This window comes from Paralichthys olivaceus, chromosome 11 (assembly GCF_024713975.1).
Source record: "Paralichthys olivaceus isolate ysfri-2021 chromosome 11, ASM2471397v2, whole genome shotgun sequence".
In the NCBI taxonomy this organism is placed as follows: domain Eukaryota; kingdom Metazoa; phylum Chordata; class Actinopteri; order Pleuronectiformes; family Paralichthyidae; genus Paralichthys; species Paralichthys olivaceus.
The window spans coordinates 18,091,371-18,111,618 of record NC_091103.1 but is presented as its reverse complement, the minus strand read 5'-3'; the positions used below and the strand labels follow the sequence as shown (position 1 = coordinate 18,111,618).

Here is a 20,248-nt window from a genome sequence, read left to right as displayed (position 1 = left end):
TTTGAGTTAGTTATTTAGTTGCACAAGTAGTTACTGCCAAAAGTAGGTGAAAATGACTTTATTAGTATTTAAAGCATTATTGTCAACAGTGTTCTTGTCCCAGAGAATGAACAAATATATAATAAGAGAAAAGAAACACTATAATAATATACAACCATGTAAGTCTTTTTAATCAACACGTCTTTATTGTTTAAGTTTAATCTGATAATCATGGTGGGATTAAAATTACAGAGTGTATCAAATTATTTCACAGATTTATGTCAAGAGTTATTTTTGTCACTTTGTGGTGCCTCGACTCATGATGGCTTTCTTTGTGTTCCTCTCTGGTCTCAATAAGATTATGTAACATTTAGGTCCAAACAGCGCCACCAAGAGGCCAAAACTAGAGGCCAGGATGGCAAATACCTCCACTGCATCTGCGTATTTGCCTGGGGAGTTGACATAAGCGGGGACGAAGGCCACCCACACTGCACAGAAGATCAACATGCTGAAAGTGATGAGTTTGGCCTCGTTGAAGTTGTCGGGGAGATTCCTCGCCAGAAAAGCTAACAGGAAACTGAGCACAGCCAGTAATCCAATGTAGCCAAGCAACACCGCAAAACCAACAGTGGAGCCGACTACACACTCATACACTATCTTGTCATTGTGGTACTGGGTGTTTTTATGAGGAGCTGGTGAAGCAGACACAAGCCAGGCAGTGCAGATTGCTGCTTGAACAGAAGTAAGGACCAGAACTGTCCCTCTCTGCTGCACAGAGCCAAACCACTTCAGAGTGGCTCCCCCTCCTGGCTTGGAGGCCTTGAACACAGCTAGCACCACCATGGTTTTAACCAGGATACACGACACACAAAGAACAAAGCTGATGCCAAAAGCTGCGTGTCTCAGCTGGCACGTCCATGCTCTGGGTCGTCCGATGAAAAGTAGTGAACACAGGAAGCAGAACTTGAGTGACACCAAGAGCAGGAAGCTGAGTTCGGAATTGTTTGCACGCACCATGGGTGTGCTGCGGTGATGGATGAAGATGCCCAGGACGACAGCAGAGATAATCGTGCCCAGCAGTGAGGCGGTTGTCAGGCAGATACCCAGAGGCTCATGGTAGGAGAGGAACTCTGTTTTCTTTGGAATACAGTGGTCATGCTGGGGGCTGGACCAGAAGTCCTCTGGACAGCTGGTGCACTCCATGGAGTCTACAGAAGAAAACAAGGAACTTATCTTTTTTCTGCAAGAAAGTCTGTTGCCAACTTAAAAACACCAATCTTTTTAAGTTGGTCGTACAATTTTTTCTTTTTTCAGTGCAGGGTGTACCCCGCCTCTCACCCAATGTAAACTGGGATTGGCTCCAGCCCGTCCCTCCCCCTCAAAGGGTAGGCGGTATAGATAATGCATTGATGGATGGATAATATATGATGGTATTTTATAATATTAGATTGATACCAACCTGTTTCATTTGTGAACTCTCCCTCAGAACAAGGGACACAGTCAAAACAGCACACAGGTTCGCCCTTCTTTCTGGCCATGCGGGTTCCTGGAGGACAGCTCTCACTGCACACTGACTGAGGAGGCTGCACTCATCATCATACAACAGTTATTCTACACTAATTGATTCTTATATTGTATGTCATACAATACAAGAGCATAAACAACAACAAATATATTTAACCTGTTTGGATTCAAAGTTCCAGAAGATTTTGTCATCATGAAGTGTGAGTTCTTCACCTTTAGAGGCTGATTTCTTAACCTCACCCACACTGTGAACATTAGCTCCTCCATCAGGAAGCCATCGCCAGTTCATGATGTCATAGATCGGTAAGGCATCACCATTTTGATCAAATGACACTTCATCACCGAAAGGTGTTGTGAAGTTGACCTTTTCCAGGTAGTACATAAGCTACAATGAGGAGACAAAAGAAAAAAAATATATATACAAACCAGCATATATATATATATATGTGCAATTTGGTATGGCTTGCTATACGCTATCCTGAGTTCCATGCTATGACAAATAAAGTGATATTTCGTCTTGTGACTTCTGGGATTAAAGATTTTGTCTTTTATTTAAAGAAAATAAACAGAGTCAATGCTAACAGGTCTCATCATATCACAGTTTATAATATCATAGTTTCATACATGGGGTTTTAGTTTAAAAAAAAAGGTTGTAAACTGATTTCACACCTGCCATGGCTCCAGGTTCTGCACAGCAGCACAGCTGTGCTCGCTGAAAGGTCCTCTCCCTGGCTCACAGCGCAGCAAGTCATCAAGTGCGTATGCCAGAGCATACACTGCCTTGTAAATATTGTATTCAGGCCTGAGGTTAGAGACATCTAAAAACTCCGTCTCCACATTCTCTATGTCTTCATCCCCAGTGCACAACGCTCCTGCTGCTTCCATCCAAGCTGTTGGAGCTGGAGCAAATCTACACTGAAATGTGTGTTCCCAAAACTGCCTCACCTGGAATGGATTTAAAGACTTAAAGATAATAGTATTTCATTATTATATAGTCACTGATCTGGTTGTAAGATTATAATCTCACCATGCTATTTCCATTGTTATTGTTGTCTTCACTGTCAGGACGTATGTGTAAAAGATAATCCCTGAGTCCTGGTATTTCTCCCCGACGGATGGCGATGCCCAGTGTTCCGCCCAGGTACGGCATGAAGTCGGGTGACTGTAGCACAGCAGCTGATGTCCAGGCTTCACTGGCCATCCACTGCAGGCCTGTCACATTCTGCTTCACCACCTGTGCATTACATTACATTGAATATATTTTTTTTCAGACTATATAACAGCTATAGTTTACTTTGCAGCACAGGACAATTATAAAATATAGAAAATACAAAACTCAGTCCGGTGTCTGAAGAACAATTTAAAGTGACGCTGACTCTTAGAGCTTAAGTCAAAACAAGAGTTAGATAAATAAATACCTCTTTCATTAATTGTATCATGTGGATCTGATGTGCGAACACGATGACCACACGAGCTGTGGATTTCTTCATCACTTCCACAATCCTCCCTAGTTCGACTGGGTTGTCACCCCAGGGTAAGGTCTCTGTGTAGGCCAGACAACCGCCACCGGACGCAGCCAAGTCAGACTGAAAAGATCTGGAAACGTGGAGTCCATAGTCATCATCACTGACCAGCAGACCTGCCCATGTCCAGCCAAAATGTTTCAGTATCTGAATCATGGCACGCACCTAAGTGGGCAGAGGGAAAGATTAGTTCAGATCTCTCAGTTAATTGTTCTTATTGTGCTCTATCTTTTAAATGAATGCACTAAACAAATGAAGTATTGTGTCTGAGAAAACAACTTTCATCCAGGGGACATCTATGATGTGCATACAACTTCCTGTGAGCCATAATAACTGCTATCTCACAGTTTTACCTGAAATGCATCACTTGGTATTGTTCTGAAGAAAGACGGGAATCTTTGACGATCACTCAGGCAGGAACACGTGGCAAAATAACTCACCTATAAAATAAACAATGGTGTACATACAGGACTTGCTTTTGATGCAGGCCACCAGAATTAATTCGGAATTCATGAAAATAAAGAAGTCCTTACACGTCCTAATCAAACCACTTTAACATGTTAGACTTATTTAAATAAAGCATCAAAAGTAAAGCTAAGACTGAAAAAAACTTACAATGGGCAATCTGAATAAACCTATCACATCAGAGGTGGCGATAGAAAACGTTGAGAAGGAATCACCCACAATCCCCAGGACTGGAGGAGGACCCACACAGGTCTCCTGGAGCAGAGAGTGCTCCTCTCGACCGCTGGCCAGAGACAACGCAGCACTGAATCCAATCACCAGCGTGGCACAGTTATCATACAGACTGTAACCCAGAGTCACATCAGGCAGCAGGTCAACGCTTCTGTTGATCTCATCGATAGCAAAGGCCATGGTCATGGCATGTCTGAACCCTGGAGGGTCAAGGCTAACATATAAACAGACATAATTAACCACTGTTAACTTTTATATGTTGATATAATATAATAAAAAAAACTGTTCTATTCTGCAGGAGTGTGAGCCTTACCCCTGGCAGCTGAGCTGATTCGGCTCTGAGGTGAACGTCAGCTCAGGGAACACGGAGGTGTAGTGGACTTCAAACAACCCACCCAGAATCACATCACCAGGCTTGTGCATCCCATTAAGATAAAACTGCCTCCTAAGCTTACAGGATGAGGAGTGAGAGGAAGACTCAGATGAGGAAAAGGAGAAAGAGAACATAATCAACAGTGAGAAGCCATGAAAAAAGAAAGATGTGTGTAGAAATGGCCCCATTACTGCCGTCGGTCCTGCAGCCATGTCTCTGATCTTAGTGCAGCGGTGCTTGATTTTATATGCAGGGTGATTTTCTTTATAGTTTCATACCGCCCATCAGGGCTTGGGTTGACATGTGGGGGAGGGAGAGCTCATATCAAGTTTATACACATGATTACATCATTTACTGTATTTTCTGTTCATCACTTTTGATTTTAATGATTTTGTTTTTGTCTCCGGTCACCATGATCTATTTTGAATGGAAAGATCAATAAATAGTCATTTTATATAAAACAGACATTAAGGAGAAAAGTCGGATTGTACGATGGAGATTAAAGACAAGAAAAAAGAAAAGGCATCAATAAATACTTATTCTATGTTAAATGGGGATCCCCCCGCCCCCTCGCTATAATAAACCTCATTGTAGAGAGGAATCGGTGACCCATCATTAAAAAGTACAACTCTACAGTCTAGTAAAAGCTGAACTAAACAATTGCACATTTACTAGTGTTTTGGGTGAGCACATCTTCTAAGGGGGGGTTCCTGTAAGATACTAAATTATTCTAATAATTACCACCTTCCATCTCATTGTGTTCACTTTAGAGTACTCCTTCATAGGTCTCTGCATTTTACACAAAAACACACTGTATGACTGTGGGCCATTATTGTCCTATTTATATGTCCTTTTAATTATTATTTGAATTGCTGTGTTTTGAGTTGCTCGTATCATACTATATTTTAAGTGAGTTTCTGTTTTGGGTATTAGTTATAATCAAGTGGTTGCTTAGTTACCTCCACCGAGGAGGTAATGTTTTTGCCCCTTTCCATTTGTTTGTTTGTTCGTTTTTTCAGCAGGTTTCATAAAAACTTTGGAACGGGTTTTTACAGAGCTTGGTAAAATGATGAGACATGGACCAAGACAAGAACCCATCAAATTTAACTTCCCCCCCTCACTTTCTTTAACAATGTGAGATTGGGTGTTTAGAAGACTGATATCCATGAGTGTGTGAAATGTTGTGTGGCTCGGCTGAATTTAAAGGGGACTGTTGGGCCTTGTTTGTTTATAATAGTAACTTTACAAGAGTAGAAGAGAAACAGAGGCACTAAGTGGAGGTTATCTAGTTCATACAGCCTCAGGAACTAAACAATACTGATGAAGGACACCCTCTCTGTGATGTACAGTATAAGCTGACGTACAGTAGGAGGGGATCGTTTGTCTGAAAAACTATAAAAACCAGGGATTACACACTCATTGCCCAAATGCAGACACTTGAGGGATGGGGATCTCAGCTCTCTTTGTTTGCCTCGCATGGGCTCTGGGTTTGTTTGAGCTAAACTCAGCTATCGGCTTGAACGGGGCTGGGATCAAATGTAAGCTGCAGGGTACGGCAGATCCACCTGCCTTCTCAATGGATGGTGACTATGTTGTTGGGGGTGTTTTCTCCATACACTACTACATGCACACAGTGAGGTACAACTACACCACGGTGCCTGAGCCTCTGAGGTGCACGGGGAGGTTAGTATAACAGGGAAAAGTGAGGAATAAAAGGATGTTAGCCCGTGTGGGGGCATGAATGTTTAATTTGTATATTGTGCTTCAAATCTTGTTTTTGTTTTCATTTTGTAATCTTAAATTACATGTGTTATATTCAATATTTATACTGTGGTGCTATTGGAGAAAATATTGTGATTTGTGTTTCTTAAATGGAAACAGTTGCTATCAACATCTAATTAATTAATATTTCACAGAGTAAGAAGTGATTAACACTGTGAAATTAGTTGACTATTTACATGCATTATTATTATTGGTATATGCTATTATATATATATATATATATATGCCATAACATGTTTGGTTTTCTTGTTTTGAAGCACCCTGTAACAGCCGTTTTTAAAGATAGCGCATAAAAAAGTTATCGTTATATTATTATTATCATCAGGGCTATTAATCTTTTAAAAATATGATTGTCATAATGATGATGATTGTGGTTATTTATTATTACTATCATTATTAGTTGTAGTAGTAGTAATATTTGAATAGGAATGGTTTTATTTGTATAATAATAATAGTTATTATTATGCCTGTGGTTTTTCCATTATTATGATAAGGCTAAGATTATAATCGTGATTATTACTATAATTATTATTAGTAGTTCTGTTCATATTATTGGTATTATTATTAGGCCCATGCTTTTCCCATTAAAACATGTGATCCCATCCTACATAAATTCCAACATGCTTACATACATGTGTGCATGTGCAGCATCGACTCCCGTGAACTGCGCTTCTCACTCGCCATGGTCTTCGCCATCGAGGAGATCAATAACAGCTTGCGCTTGCTGCCGGGGGTCACTCTGGGTTATCACATCTACGACTTGTGCGCCTCGGTGCCAATGGCGGTGCATCTGGCCAAGACATTGCTGCACTGAATCCGATTCCTAATCTGCAGCAGTTATCGTACAGACTGTATCCCAGAGTCACATTAGGCAGCAAGTTGGAGTTTCTGTTGATCTCATCGATAGCAAAGGCCATGGTATGGGCCTGTCTGAATCCTATGACATCAAAACTAACACACAAAACAACAGTGTCAGTGTCTGAGCCTGTGATATAGTGTAAGACAGCTGTCAAGTTTATTATCAATATTATCACTATGATGAGGTAAATTGAGGAACAAAGTTTTTAATCACCATGTTTTCAACTGCCTATTTACTAAAGGCTCAACAGTGGGAAATGATTTCACTGTTTTCCAGACTTTTTCTATAAGTGCTTTAGTATAGACAACGATTTCTGATAGGTAAAGTCCTCATATAGACGACAACAGCTGCATTTGTCATTCTGCAGTTGTCACAGAAATCAAAAGTAATGAGTAACAGGCCTGCTAAAATTTTAATCATTTTTTGAGTTAGTTATTTAGTTGCACAAGTAGTTACTGCCAAAAGTAGGTGAAAATGACTTTATTAGTATTTAAAGCATTATTGTCAACAGTGTTCTTTTCCCAGGGAATGAACAAATATATAATAAGAGAAAAGAAACACTATAATAATATACAACCATGTAAGTCTTTTTAATCAATACGTCTTTATTGTTTTAGTTTAATCTGATAATCATGGTGGGATTAAAATTACAGAGTGTATCAAATTATTTCACAGATTTATGTCAAGAGTTATTTTTGTCACTTTGTGGTGCCTCGACTCATGATGGCTTTCTTTGTGTTCCTCTCTGGTCTCAATAAGATTATGTAACATTTAGGTCCAAACAGCGCCACCAAGAGGCCAAAACTAGAGGCCAGGATGGCAAATACCTCCACTGCATCTGCGTATTTGCCTGGGGAGTTGACATAAGCGGGGACGAAGGCCACCCACACTGCACAGAAGATCAACATGCTGAAAGTGATGAGTTTGGCCTCGTTGAAGTTGTCGGGAAGATTCCTCGCCAGAAAAGCTAACAGGAAACTGAGCACAGCCAGTAATCCAATGTAGCCAAGCAACACCGCAAAACCAACAGTGGAGCCGACTACGCACTCATACACTATCTTGTCATTGTGGTACTGGGTGTTTTTATGAGGAGCTGGTGAAGCAAACACAAGCCAGGCAGTGCAGATTGCTGCTTGAACAAAAGTAAGGACCAGAACTGTCCCTCTCTGCTGCACAGAGCCAAACCACTTCAGAGTGGCTCCCCCTCCTGGCTTGGAGGCCTTGAACACAGCTAGCACCACCATGGTTTTAACCAGGATACACGACACACAAAGAACAAAGCTGATGCCAAAAGCTGCGTGTCTCAGCTGGCACGTCCATGCTCTGGGTCGTCCGATGAACAGCAGCGAGCACAGGAAACAGAACTTGAGTGACACCAAGAGCAGGAAGCTGAGTTCAGAATTGTTTGCACGCACCATGGGTGTGGTGCGGTGATGAATGAAGATGCCCAGGACGACAGCAGAGATAATCGTGCCCAGCAGTGAGGCGGTTGTCAGGCAGATACCCAGAGGCTCATGGTAGGAGAGGAACTCTGTTTTCTTTGGAATACAGTGGTCATGCTGGGGGCTGGACCAGAAGTCCTCTGGACAGCTGGTGCACTCCATGGAGTCTACAGAAGAAAACAAGGAACTTATCTTTTTTCTGCAAGAAAGTCTGTTGCCAACTTAAAAACACTTACTCTTCTGGTAACTCTCAGTTCAGTTCTTTCAACTAAAGTTAGTAATTGTGTTAATATAACTTGTAATTTTAAGCTAAAATAACTTAATATGTGTGTGTTACCAACTGAAGTAATCTTTTTAAGTTGGTCCAACAATCTTCTTTTTTCAGTGCAGGGTGTACCCCGCCTCTCACCCAATGTAAACTGGGATTGGCTCCAGCCCGTCCCTCCCCCTCAAAGGGTAGGCGGTATAGGTAATGCATTGATGGATGGATAATATATGATGGTATTTTATAACATTAGACTGATACCAACCTGTTTCATTTGTGAACTCTCCCTCAGAACAAGGGACACAGTCAAAACAGCACACAGGTTCGCCCTTCTTTCTGGCCATGCGGGTTCCTGGAGGACAGCTCTCACTGCACACTGACTGAGGAGGCTGCACTCATCATCATACAACAGTTATTCTACACTAATTGATTCTTATAATGTATGTCATATAATACAAGAGCATAAACAACAACAAATATATTTTACCTGTTTGGATTCAAAGTTCCAGAAGATTTTGTCATCATGAAGTGTGAGTTCTTCACCTTTAGAGGCGGATTTCTTAACCTCACCCACACTGTGAACTTTAGCTCCTCCATCAGGAAGCCACCGCCAGTTCATGATGTCATAGATCAGTAAGGCATCACCATTTTGATCAAATGACACTTCATCACCGAATGGTGTTGTGAAGTTGACCTTTTCCAAGTAGTACATAAGCTACAATGAGGAGACAAAAGAAAAACATATATATACAAACCAGCATATATATATATATATATATATATATATATATATATGCTGGTTTGTTTGTTTGTAAAAACTACTGATTTCCACAAACCTTGGTGGAAAATGTGAGGAAAACAGTAAATTACTTAATCAGGAGATGGATCCATGAATTTTATTTAACTGTCATTACCACTAAAGACATTTTCCTCATTTTCTACAGGGAAAGATTAATTGATCTTGGATTTTTTTTTAATTCAGCCACAATTAGGGGACTGTAAGTGTGTGCAATTTGGTATGGCTTGCTATACGCTATCCTGAGTTCCATGCTATGACAAATAAAGTGATATTTCGTCTTGTGACTTCTGGGATTAAATATTTTGTCTTTTATTTGAAGAAAATAAGCAGAGTCGATGCTAACAGGTCTCATCATATCACAGTTTATAATATCATAGTTTCATACATGGGGTTTTAGTTTAAAAAAAAGGTTGTAAACTGATTTCACACCTGCCATGGCTCCAGGTTCTGCACAGCAGCACAGCTGTGCTCGCTGAAAGGTCCTCTCCCTGGCTCACAGCGCAGCAAGTCATCAAGTGCGTATGCCAGAGCATACACTGCCTTGTAAATATTGTACTCAGGCCTGAGGTTAGAGACATCTAAAAACTCTGTCTCCACATTCTCTATGTCTTCATCCCCAGTGCACAATGCTCCTGCTGCTTCCATCCAAGCTGTTGGAGCTGGAGCAAATCTACACTGAAATGTGTGTTCCCAAAACTGCCTCACCTGGAATGGATTTAAAGACTTAAAGATAATAGTATTTCATTATTATATAGTCACTGATCTGGTTGTAAGATTATAATCTCACCATGCTATTTCCATTGTTATTGTTGTCTTCACTGTCAGGACGTATGTGTAAAAGATAATCCCTGAGTCCTGGTATTTCTCCCCGACGGATGGCGATGCCCAGTGTTCCACCCAGGTACGGCATGAAGTCGGGCGACTGTAGCACAGCAGCTGATGTCAAGGCTTCACTGGCCATCCACTGCAGGCCTGTCACATTCTGCTTCACCACCTGTGCATTACATTATATTGAATATATTTTTTTTCAGACTGTATAACAGCTATAGTTTACTTTGCAGCACAGGACAATAATAAAATATAGAAAATACAACACTCAGATCGATGTAATACACCTACTAAGAGACAAAGAACAATTTAAAGTGACGCTGACTCTTAGAGCTTAAGTCGAAACAAGAGTTACATAAATAAATACCTCTTTCATTAATTGTATCAAGTGGATCTGATGTGCAAACACGATGACCACACGAGCTGTGGATTTCTTCATCACTTCCACAATCCTCCCTAATTCGACTGGGTTGTCACCCCAGGGTAAGGTCTCTGTGTAGGCCAAACAACCGCCACCGGACGCAGCCAAGTCAGACTGAAAAGATCTGGAAACGTGGAGTCCATAGTCATCATCACTGACCAGCAGACCTGCCCATGTCCAGCCAAAATGTTTCAGTATCTGAATCATGGCACGCACCTAAGTGAGCAGAGGGAAAGATTAGTTCACGTCTCTCAGTTAATTGTTCTTATTGTGCTCTTTCTTTTAAATGAATGCACTAAACAAATAAAGTATTGTGTCTGAGAAAACAACTTTCATCCAGGGGACATCTATGATGTGCATACAACTTCCTGTGAGCCATAATAACTGCTATCTCAGAGTTTTACCTGAAATGCATCACTTGGTATTGTTCTGAAGAAAGACGGGAATCTTTGACGATCACTCAGGCAGGAACACGTGGCAAAATAACTCACCTATAAAATAAACAATGGTGTACATACAGGACTTGCTTTTCATGCAGGCTACCAGAATTAATTCAAAAATTCATGAAAATAAAGAAGTCCTTACATGTCCTAATCAAACCACTTTAACATGTTAGAATTATTTAAATAAAGCATCAAAAGTAAAGCTAAGACTGTAAAAACTTACAATGGGCAATCTGAATAAACCTATCACATCAGAGGTGGCGATAGAAAACGTTGAGAATGGATCACCCACAATCCCTAGGACTGGAGGAGGACCCACACAGGCCTCCTGGAGCAGAGAGTGCTCCTCTCGACCGCTGGCCAGAGACAACGCAGCACTGAATCCAATCACCAGCGTGGCACAGTTATCATACAGACTGTAACCCAGAGTCACATCAGGCAGCAGGTCAACGCTTCTGTTGATCTCATCGATAGCAAAGGCCATGGTCATGGCATGTCTGAACCCTGGAGGGTCAAGGCTAACATATAAACAGACATAATTAACCACTGTTAACTTTTATATGTTGATATAATATAATAAAAAAACTGTTCTATTCTGCAGGAGTGTGAGCCTTACCCCTGGCAGCTGAGCTGATTCGGCTCTGAGGTGAACGTCAGCTCAGGGAACACGGAGGTGTAGTGGACTTCGAACAACCCACCCAGAATCACATCACCAGGCTTGTGCATCCCATTAAGATAAAACTGCCTCCTAAGTTTACAGGATGAGGAGTGAGAGGAAGACTCAGATGAGGAAAAGGAGAAAGAGAACATAATCAACAGTGAGAAGCCATGAAAAAAGAAAGATGTGTGTAGAAATGGCCCCATTACTGCCGTCGGTCCTGCAGCCATGTCTCTGATCTTAGTGCAGCGGTGCTTGATTTTATATGCAGGGTGATTTTCTTTATAGTTTCATACCGCCCATCAGGGCTTGGGTTGACATGTGGGGGAGGGAGAGCTCATATCAAGTTTATACACATGATTACATCATTTACTGTATTTTCTGTTCATCACTTTTGATTTTAATGATTTTGTTTTTGTTAAGTTGGAGGTCATCTTGAGTTTCTGTCTCCGGTCACCATGATCTATCTCGAATGGAAAGATCAATAAATAGTAATTTCATATAAAACACACATTAAGGAGAAAAGTCGGATTGTACGATGGAGATTAAAGACAAGAAAAAAGAAAAGGCATCAATAAATACTTATTCTATGTTAAATGGGGATTTTTGCCCCCCCCTCGCTATAATAAACCTCATTGTAGAGAGGAATCGGTGACCCATCTTTAAAAAGTACAACTCTATAGTCTAGTAAAAGCTGAACTAAACAATTGCACATTTACTAGTGTTTTGGGTGAGCACATCGTCTAAGGGGGGGTTCCTGTAAGATTCTAAATGACTCTAATAATTACCACCTTCCATCTCATTGTGTTCACTTTAGAGTACTCCTTCATAGGTCTCTGCATTTTACACAAAAACACACTGTTTGTATGACTGTGGGCCATTATTGTCCTATTTATATGTCCTTTTAATTATTATTTGAATTGTTGTGTTTTGAGTTGCTCGTATCATACTATATTTTAAGTGAGTTTCTGTTTTGGGTATTAGTTATAATCAAGTGGTTGCTTAGTTACCTCCACCGAGGAGGTAATGTTTTTGCCCCTTTCCATTTGTTTGTTTGTTCGTTTTTTCAGCAGGTTTCATAAAAACTTTGGAACGGGTTTTTACAGAGCTTGGTAAAATGATGAGACATGGACCAAGACAAGAACCCATCAAATTTAACTTCCCCCCCTCACTTTCTTTAACAATGTGAGATTGGGTGTTTAGAAGACTGATATCCATGAGTGTGTGAAATGTTTTGTGGCTCGGCTGAATTTAAAGGGGACTGTTGGGCCTTGTTTGTTTATAATAGTAACTTTACAAGAGTAGAAGAGAAACAGAGGCACTAAGTGGAGGTTATCTAGTTCATACAGCCTCAGGAACTAAACAATACTGATGAAGGACACCCTCTCTGTGATGTACAGTATAAGCTGACGTACAGTAGGAGGGGATCGTTTGTCTGAAAAACTATAAAAACCAGGGATTACACACTCATTGCCCAAATGCAGACACTTGAGGGATGGGGATCTCAGCTCTCTTTGTTTGCCTCGCATGGGCTCTGGGTTTGTTTGAGCTAAACTCAGCTATCGGCTTGAACGGGGCTGGGATCAAATGTAAGCTGCAGGGTACCGCAGATCCACCTGCCTTCTCAATGGATGGTGACTATGTTGTTGGGGGTGTTTTCTCCATACACTACTACATGCACACAGTGAGGTACAACTACACCACGGTGCCTGAGCCTCTGAGGTGCACGGGGAGGTTAGTATAACAGGGAAAAGTGAGGAATAAAAGGATGTTAGCCCGTGTGGGGGCATGAATGTTTAATTTGTATATTGTGCTTCAAATCTTGTTTTTGTTTTCATTTTGTAATCTTAAATTACATGTGTTATATTCAATATTTATACTATGGTGCTATAGGAGAAAATATTGTGATTTGTGTTTCTTAAATGGAAACAGTTGCTATCAACATCTAATTAATTAATATTTCACAGAATAAGAACTGATTAACACTGTGAAATTAGTAAACTATTTCCATGCATTATTATTATTGGTCTATGTTTTTATTACTTTGTAACAGCTGTTTTTAAAGATGCTATAGAAAAAGTTATTGTTATATTATTATTAACATCAGGGCTATTAATCTTTTAAATATGATTGTCATAATGATGATGATTGTGGTTATTTATTATTACTATCATTATTAGCTGTAGTAGTAGTAATATTTGAATAGGAATGGTTTTATTTGTATAATAATAATAGTTATTATTATGCCTGTGGTTTTTCCATTATTATGATAAGGCTAAGATTATTATCGTGATTATTACTATAATTATTATTAGTAGTTCTGTTCATATTATTGGTATTATTATTAGGCCCATGCTTTTCCCATTAAAACCTGTGATCCCATCCTACATAAATTCCAACATGCTTACATACATGTGTGCATGTGCAGCATCGACTCCCGTGAACTGCGCTTCTCACGCGCCATGGTTTTCGCCATCGAGGAGATCAATAACAGCTCGAGCCTGCTGCCGGGCGTCACTCTGGGTTATCACATCTACGACTCATGCGCCTCGGTGCCAATGGCGGTGCGTCTGGCCTTCCAGCTCTCCAACGGCCTGGACCCGGAGTTCAGCCCCGGCAACGACTACAACTGCTCCCAGTCTGGAAAGGTGATGGCCATCGTTGGCGAGTCCGGCTCCACGCCATCCATCAGCATGTCGCGCGTCATCGGGCCCTTTCACATCCCTCAAGTAAATGCATTTCTGTTTCTACTCAATTCATTCATTGGAAACCACTGCTAATCATCTCGTTGTTTTTGGAGACGTAGAACCCCTCTGTTTTACTCCAGGTGAGCCACTATGCCACGTGCGCCTGCCTGTCGGACAAGCAGCAGTACCCGAGTTTCTTCAGGACGATCCCCAGTGACCAGTTCCAGGCCAACGCGCTGGCCAAACTGGTTAAGCACTTCGGATGGACGTGGATCGGTGCTGTGCGCTCGGATTCGGACTATGGCAACAACGGCATGGCATCTTTCCTGGACGCAGCGCACAAAGAGGGGATCTGCGTGGAGTACTCCGAGTCTTTCTATCGCACCCACCCACGCAGCAAGATCCAGAGAGTGGCTGAAGTGATCCGCAGGTTTCTGACTTTGTTGACACTGAGCTTCTGCACATTAAAACTCAAAACACATTCAGACAAACATAAGATTAGAGGATTAGAAAATGATTTTGGTGACAAATACAAAATAATAACATTATTATTTTGTTTATTGCTCTTATAGACCTGAATAAATAAAGTAATTGAGAAACTGAACATTCAAAACACTGATGTTCTCATGTTTAATGGTTTAAAAAGATCTTTATCCAGATTAAAACATTTCATGTTAACTTTGTGTATAATGCATGATATCATTTCTCCAGGTCGACAGCCACAGTTGTTGTGGCCTTTGCGGCCTCTGGAGACATGAGGATCCTGTTTGAGGAGCTGTCCCGGGAGCCTTCCCCTCCTCGCCAGTGGTTAGGAAGCGAGGCCTGGGTGACTGACTCAGAGCTGCTGAGGTTCTCCTTCTGCGCCGGGGCCATTGGAATTGGCATCCAGCAATCTGTCATCCCCGGTCTGAGGGACTTCCTGCTGGATCTGCCTCTCACCAAAGTGGCTGCGTCCCCTCTGCTGACTGAGTTCTGGGAGAGTGAATTCAGATGCAGGCTGGGCCAAAGTGAGGAAGCTGTGCCTATTTTTTCCTCTTAAGCATGGTGACACTCACAGTTGTGTTATGTTGTTGACTGTCACAATTTGTGGAGCTTCATGGTAACTCAAGTTTGTTTATGTGTGATAGATACATGACAAATATGACGAAACATGAGATGAAAATATAAAACAAACATTTATAAATTAATAAAAAGTATGAAGATAAATAATCATACAAAAGTAAACTTAACAATGGAGAACATTAAGAATATAATATAGTTATTTAAAAGGAAAGTGAAGAAAATATTGATTTAGCAGCAGTCTGCAATCATATAAAAGTTTGCAAAGAAGATATGTTTTTCATTTAACAAAGTCTCCTCCTCATGTTATTAGGTGCAGCCACAGGAGAGAGTTTATGTGATGGAACTGAAGACGTACAGACGCTCCAGAGCCCGTACACCGACACGTCTCAGCTCCGCATCACTAACATGGTGTACAAGGCCGTTTATGCAATAGCTCATGCCATTCATAATGCAGTGTGCCGGAAAACTAACTCTACAATTCAGTGTGACAAACTCACGAGGATAGAGTCCAAACAGGTCAGTCCGAACCAATACGTCATAGACATACCAAGATGAAAATATACTGATTTCCTTATTTTCCTGTCTTCTTTGATTTCATCCCTGCAGGTTCTTACTGAGCTGAAGAAAGTCAGTTTTTCCCAGAATGGTTATGATGTGTCGTTTGATGCCAACGGAGACCCAGTGGCCACATATGAGCTGGTCAACTGGCAAAGTGCGAGTGGCAGCATTGAGCTGGTGACAGTCGGGCACTACGATGCGTCGCTGCTGGTCGGCCAGGAATTCCACATCAACAGGAACCTCATGTGGGTGGAGGGTGGCACACAGGTGAGGAGCCATGATTTAACACTGACCTGCTGTGTTGATGCCAGAGTGGGATATCTGTGTGACTTTGTTTGTCTGTGTGTGACAGGTGCCTACTTCTGTGTGCACGGACAGCTGTCCAGCAGGAACTCGTAAAGTGTTGCAGAAAGGGAAACCCATCTGCTGTTATGACTGTATACCATGTCCTGAGGGAGAGATAAGCAATGCTACAGGTAAAATAAGAAGAGGAGCAATGTCCACACACCAGTTGATGCACCCACCAATGTTTTTATGTGACCTTCCATGTAGGTCACATTTCGGACAAAACAGGTCTGAAGATGGGCCTCTGCCTGAAACATTACCAATCACAGCCAGTTATCTAAATGTCCATTCCATTCTTGTGAACGCAATATCTCAAGAATGCCTTGAAGGAATCCTTTCACATTTGGCACAAACATTCACTTGGACTCAAAAATGCACTGATTAAATTTTGGGAGCCAAAGGTCAAGGTCATGGTGACCTCATAACATGGGCCTCATAATGTTTTTGGCTTCTTGAACATGATATCTCACGTCTGCCTGAAAGGAATTTCTTTCAAATTTGATCAGTTGTCACTTGCACTCAAAGATTACCTAGATTTCAGAGGTCAAAGGTCACCGTGTCTTTATATGAGTCGGGAAAGAAAAAGTATGGAGACTGAATTTGCACTGGTTAGCGGAGGCATGGAAACACGGGTCACTTCTCGTTCTCTGTTATACCAACATACAGTATATACTGTATTAAAGGTTTTTTAGATTTTATTTCTTGCTACAATTTGGTCTGGTTTTCATTCAAGCTATACTGGCTTTAAAGTATTTTTAACATTTCATTCATGTACTTTATATTTATGTTGTGTGAACTAAACTAAACTACCAGGGGGGGCATCAGCAGGTGTTCGGACACTAGTAATTCTCTGGTTTTGTTTTTTCTGTCCAGTACCTAGTGTTCCTCATATACAGTTTGCATGTGTGTACTTTTGTATACAGCTAAAATAACTCTACAACATCAAATATACGGCTGATAATTTTTTCTTTAATACATTTTTTCAGATTCTCCTGATTGCTTCCCCTGCTCTAAAGAGTTCTGGCCTAACGCAGAGAAAAACACATGTCTCCCAAAGCCTGTAGAGTTTCTTTCCATCCATGAGGTCCTGGGAATCGTCCTGGCTGCTTTCTCCGTTGGTGGCGCGTGCCTCGCCATCATAACAGCGGCTATATTTATTCGTCACAGGACGACCCCGATTGTCCGGGCGAACAACTCCGAGCTGAGCTTCTTGCTGCTCTTCTCACTGACTCTGTGTTTCTTATGTTCACTAACTTTCATGGGAGCACCGTCCGAGTGGTCCTGCATGCTGCGACACACTGCGTTTGGCATCACCTTCGTCCTCTGCATCTCTTGTGTCCTCGGGAAAACTATAGTGGTGTTAATGGCCTTCAGGGCGACACTTCCAGGCAGTAACGTCATGAAATGGTTTGGTCCTCCCCAGCAAAGAATGACTGTAGTGTCCTTCACGTTTATTCAAGTTTTAATATGTATTATTTGGTTGGTTGTCAATCCCCCTTTTCCGATGAAAAACCTCACCACATACAAGGAGAGAATTATCCTGGAGTGTGCATTAGGTTCAGCTATTGGGTTCTGGGCTGTGCTCGGGTACATAGGCCTGCTGGCCGTCTTTTGCTTCGCGTTAGCCATCCTAGCTCGGAAGCTACCTGATAGTTTTAATGAGGCAAAGCTCATAACATTCAGCATGTTGATCTTCTGTGCTGTCTGGATCACTTTTATTCCAGCTTACTTCAGCTCCCCTGGTAAATTTACTGTGGCTGTGGAGATATTTGCCATCCTGGCCTCCAGTTTTGGACTTATTCTGTGTATATTTGCTCCAAAGTGTTACATCATATTATTTCAGCCTGAAAAGAACACCAAGAAACATTTGATGAACAAGAATCAGTACTAGTACATCTGAGCTCTGGAATATTTATGATACCAGCATACAAGAGTTTATATTGTGTAAGTCCTTCACCTAGTTTGTGTGAATATTCACATTTGCAAATTTCTCATAGATTGTAATTTTGTCATAATTTTAATAATGTACATATTATGCTGGAAATATGAAATAAACAAAGTTTTACAACAAAAATAAGGATTTTGTTTTCGCTATTAAATCATATCAAAATTAAATGCACGTCATAGTATTACATGTGATATAATTAAAAGAAAGAGTGGTTATATCAAGTGATATTGTCACAACTTTTTTAATTACTCAGACAAATATGAATGATAAATATTGAAACATGAAACTGTATAGTCTGTGACATGAAAATGTATTTCACAATTAAGAAAACATAAGATTTGGAGAAAACTTTCTTTTAGTTTTTCTGGTTTCAGCAGAATTATTTAACATTTGGGACCAAATAGTGCCACCAGGAGGCCAAAATGCGGGGTCAGATATATATTTATTGTCTGTATTTGGTGAATGGTCTGTATTTTTATACATATATATATATATAAAACACTTTTCTAGTCTTGATCACCACTCAAAGCACTTTACTGCAGCGTTTCCGCCCACTTACACACACTATTTGCAGCACTTTCTGTATCACACATCATCATACACTGCTGTCATCTGTCTCTCGGGTTCAGCCGACGCTTCAGTTTGGATTGAATGGAAAAGGTTGATGTTTTCCTTCAGGTTTCAAATGGCCCAAGCTCATTATGCAGTAACAATAATATGGTTTGTTTAAAGAAAAAGTCATTCATATGTAAAGGGGTAAATTCTGCATGATAAATAATGACTTGTGTTCTGTAAACTTAACTAAAACATCATTAATACACAGCTGTGGATATGACCACTAGATGGAAGCAGTCAAGCAATCCATTTCTCAGGTCTGTTCTGGCAACCAGAGTGTATGGAGGACAGTTTTCAAACTTCAACAAAATATCAATTCCTGGTTTGTTTTTATGGTTTTGGTCCAAAGAAAATAAATATTTCAATTTGACAAATAAAACATAGATTTGTGTGATTACATCAAGTTATAATCAAGTTTTATTTTATGAGGTTAAACATGTGAAACACACACTGACGACACAAGCTGTTGATTTCTTCATCAAATCCAAAATCCTACTTAGTTCCGCTGAGTTTTCACCTCAGGGCAAATGTCCTCTGTGTAGACAACTGCAGCGTCATCATCACTGATCAGCCGACAGCAGAGAAAGTGAACAAAGGAAAGTCATTGGAAATACATAGCCACTCTCCATGTGGTAATATATAATGTTCTTGTTTTACTTCTGGAGGCATAGGTCGGGGAAAAAAGAAAAGAAACCTAAGATAGTCTGTTTGTATAAACCTGTGACACTTTTCATGATACTCATCCTGACAAACATTAATCTCCATTAAATTATGTATTAAATGTGAGACATGAAATTCCAATCCATTTGTAATTTACACTGGAAAAATAAAATCTACAGCATGGAACTCTCATGTTATTTTCCACCTAAACTTTCTGAGTAGGATGAAAATAAACAGGTTTTAGTTTCTTGATGTATTTTTATGAATCTCACCCTTCACACCTTTGTTGATTTGGTTCCGAGGTGAACGTCAGCTCAGGAAATACACATAAGTAGTGGACTTCAAACAACTCAGTCAGAACAAAACGCAAAAGCAGATGTGTCCCCCCCCTTATCTGCCCTCCTCCTGTTTCCATTAGTGTTGCAGTCACATTATATAATACACAGGACCATGCTCGCCCATGTGCGTCATTGTTTGTTAACCACCCATTGTGGAAAGTGATCTAAAGGAAGGGAGGTACTAAAATACAGATTTAGACAAAAAAATCTAAAAACTTATGACATCATGCGATTATTCAGAGCACCATTTTATCATATGTCTCCTAAAGTGATTTAGATTTCTTTGCAGGGTACAAATATTTTAAATATTTGTATTAAATTGATATAAGAACATCACACTAGGCACCTGTCGTGCAGAATGAAATCTTGATTTGAAGTTCTGTATCTCCTGTGCTGATGAAGAGACCAGCAACCAGACAGATAACACATTCTCTATTCATGAT

At 40.6% G+C, this 20,248-nt stretch overlaps 3 protein-coding genes across 3 annotated transcripts; 1 reads left to right on the top strand and 2 right to left on the bottom strand.

The window, feature by feature from the left end:
- Positions 1-218: 218 nt before the first annotated feature.
- Positions 219-3,917, bottom strand: LOC138412005 (extracellular calcium-sensing receptor-like). The gene is made up of 8 exons (XM_069534208.1): positions 3,642-3,917; positions 3,380-3,466; positions 2,922-3,191; positions 2,531-2,737; positions 2,173-2,448; positions 1,661-1,888; positions 1,439-1,562; positions 219-1,187 (listed from the first exon to the last, which is right to left on the bottom strand). The coding sequence occupies exons 1-8, from the start codon at positions 3,906-3,908 to the stop codon at positions 277-279; spliced, it is 2,370 nt and encodes a 789-aa protein (XP_069390309.1). The 5' UTR covers positions 3,909-3,917; the 3' UTR covers positions 219-276.
- Positions 3,918-7,376: 3,459 nt separating this feature from the next.
- On the bottom strand, positions 7,377-11,675 carry LOC138412032 (extracellular calcium-sensing receptor-like). Its single transcript, XM_069534481.1, has 9 exons — positions 11,551-11,675; positions 11,158-11,452; positions 10,896-10,982; positions 10,438-10,707; positions 10,030-10,236; positions 9,672-9,947; positions 8,931-9,158; positions 8,709-8,832; positions 7,377-8,345 (listed from the first exon to the last, which is right to left on the bottom strand). Exons 1-9 carry the CDS (start codon positions 11,658-11,660, stop codon positions 7,435-7,437), a joined length of 2,508 nt encoding a protein of 835 aa, XP_069390582.1. The 5' UTR covers positions 11,661-11,675; the 3' UTR covers positions 7,377-7,434.
- A 1,457-nt stretch (positions 11,676-13,132) lies between these two features.
- LOC109630063 (extracellular calcium-sensing receptor-like) lies at positions 13,133-18,162 on the top strand. Its single transcript, XM_020088074.2, has 8 exons — positions 13,133-13,326; positions 14,021-14,321; positions 14,420-14,709; positions 14,991-15,286; positions 15,652-15,857; positions 15,948-16,166; positions 16,252-16,375; positions 17,231-18,162. The coding sequence occupies exons 1-8, from the start codon at positions 13,220-13,222 to the stop codon at positions 18,133-18,135; spliced, it is 2,448 nt and encodes an 815-aa protein (XP_019943633.2). The 5' UTR covers positions 13,133-13,219; the 3' UTR covers positions 18,136-18,162.
- Positions 18,163-20,248: the final 2,086 nt, after the last annotated feature.

What these genes read in the sequence shown, in the direction of transcription:
- LOC138412005 (XM_069534208.1), bottom strand. Translation starts at nt 3,908, where the DNA reads ATGACCATGGCCTTTGCTATCGATGAGATCAACAGAAGCGTTGACCTG. An exon ending in TACCAAGTGATGCATTTCAG is followed by an intron (nt 3,192 to 3,379) that starts GTAAAACTGTGA and finishes CTGCCCACTTAG; the next exon opens with GTGCGTGCCATGATTCAGAT. An exon ending in TGATACAATTAATGAAAGAG is followed by an intron (nt 2,738 to 2,921) that starts GTATTTATTTAT and finishes TGTAATGCACAG; the next exon opens with GTGGTGAAGCAGAATGTGAC.
- LOC138412032 (XM_069534481.1), bottom strand. Translation starts at nt 11,660, where the DNA reads ATGCACAAGCCTGGTGATGTGATTCTGGGTGGGTTGTTCGAAGTCCAC. An exon ending in GTTTATTCAGATTGCCCATT is followed by an intron (nt 10,983 to 11,157) that starts GTAAGTTTTTAC and finishes TTTATTTTATAG; the next exon opens with GTGAGTTATTTTGCCACGTG. An exon ending in ATAACAATGGAAATAGCATG is followed by an intron (nt 9,948 to 10,029) that starts GTGAGATTATAA and finishes AATCCATTCCAG; the next exon opens with GTGAGGCAGTTTTGGGAACA.
- LOC109630063 (XM_020088074.2), top strand. Translation starts at nt 13,220, where the DNA reads ATGGATGGTGACTATGTTGTTGGGGGTGTTTTCTCCATACACTACTAC. An exon ending in GGCCCTTTCACATCCCTCAA is followed by an intron (nt 14,322 to 14,419) that starts GTAAATGCATTT and finishes GTTTTACTCCAG; the next exon opens with GTGAGCCACTATGCCACGTG. An exon ending in GTGGCTGAAGTGATCCGCAG is followed by an intron (nt 14,710 to 14,990) that starts GTTTCTGACTTT and finishes TCATTTCTCCAG; the next exon opens with GTCGACAGCCACAGTTGTTG.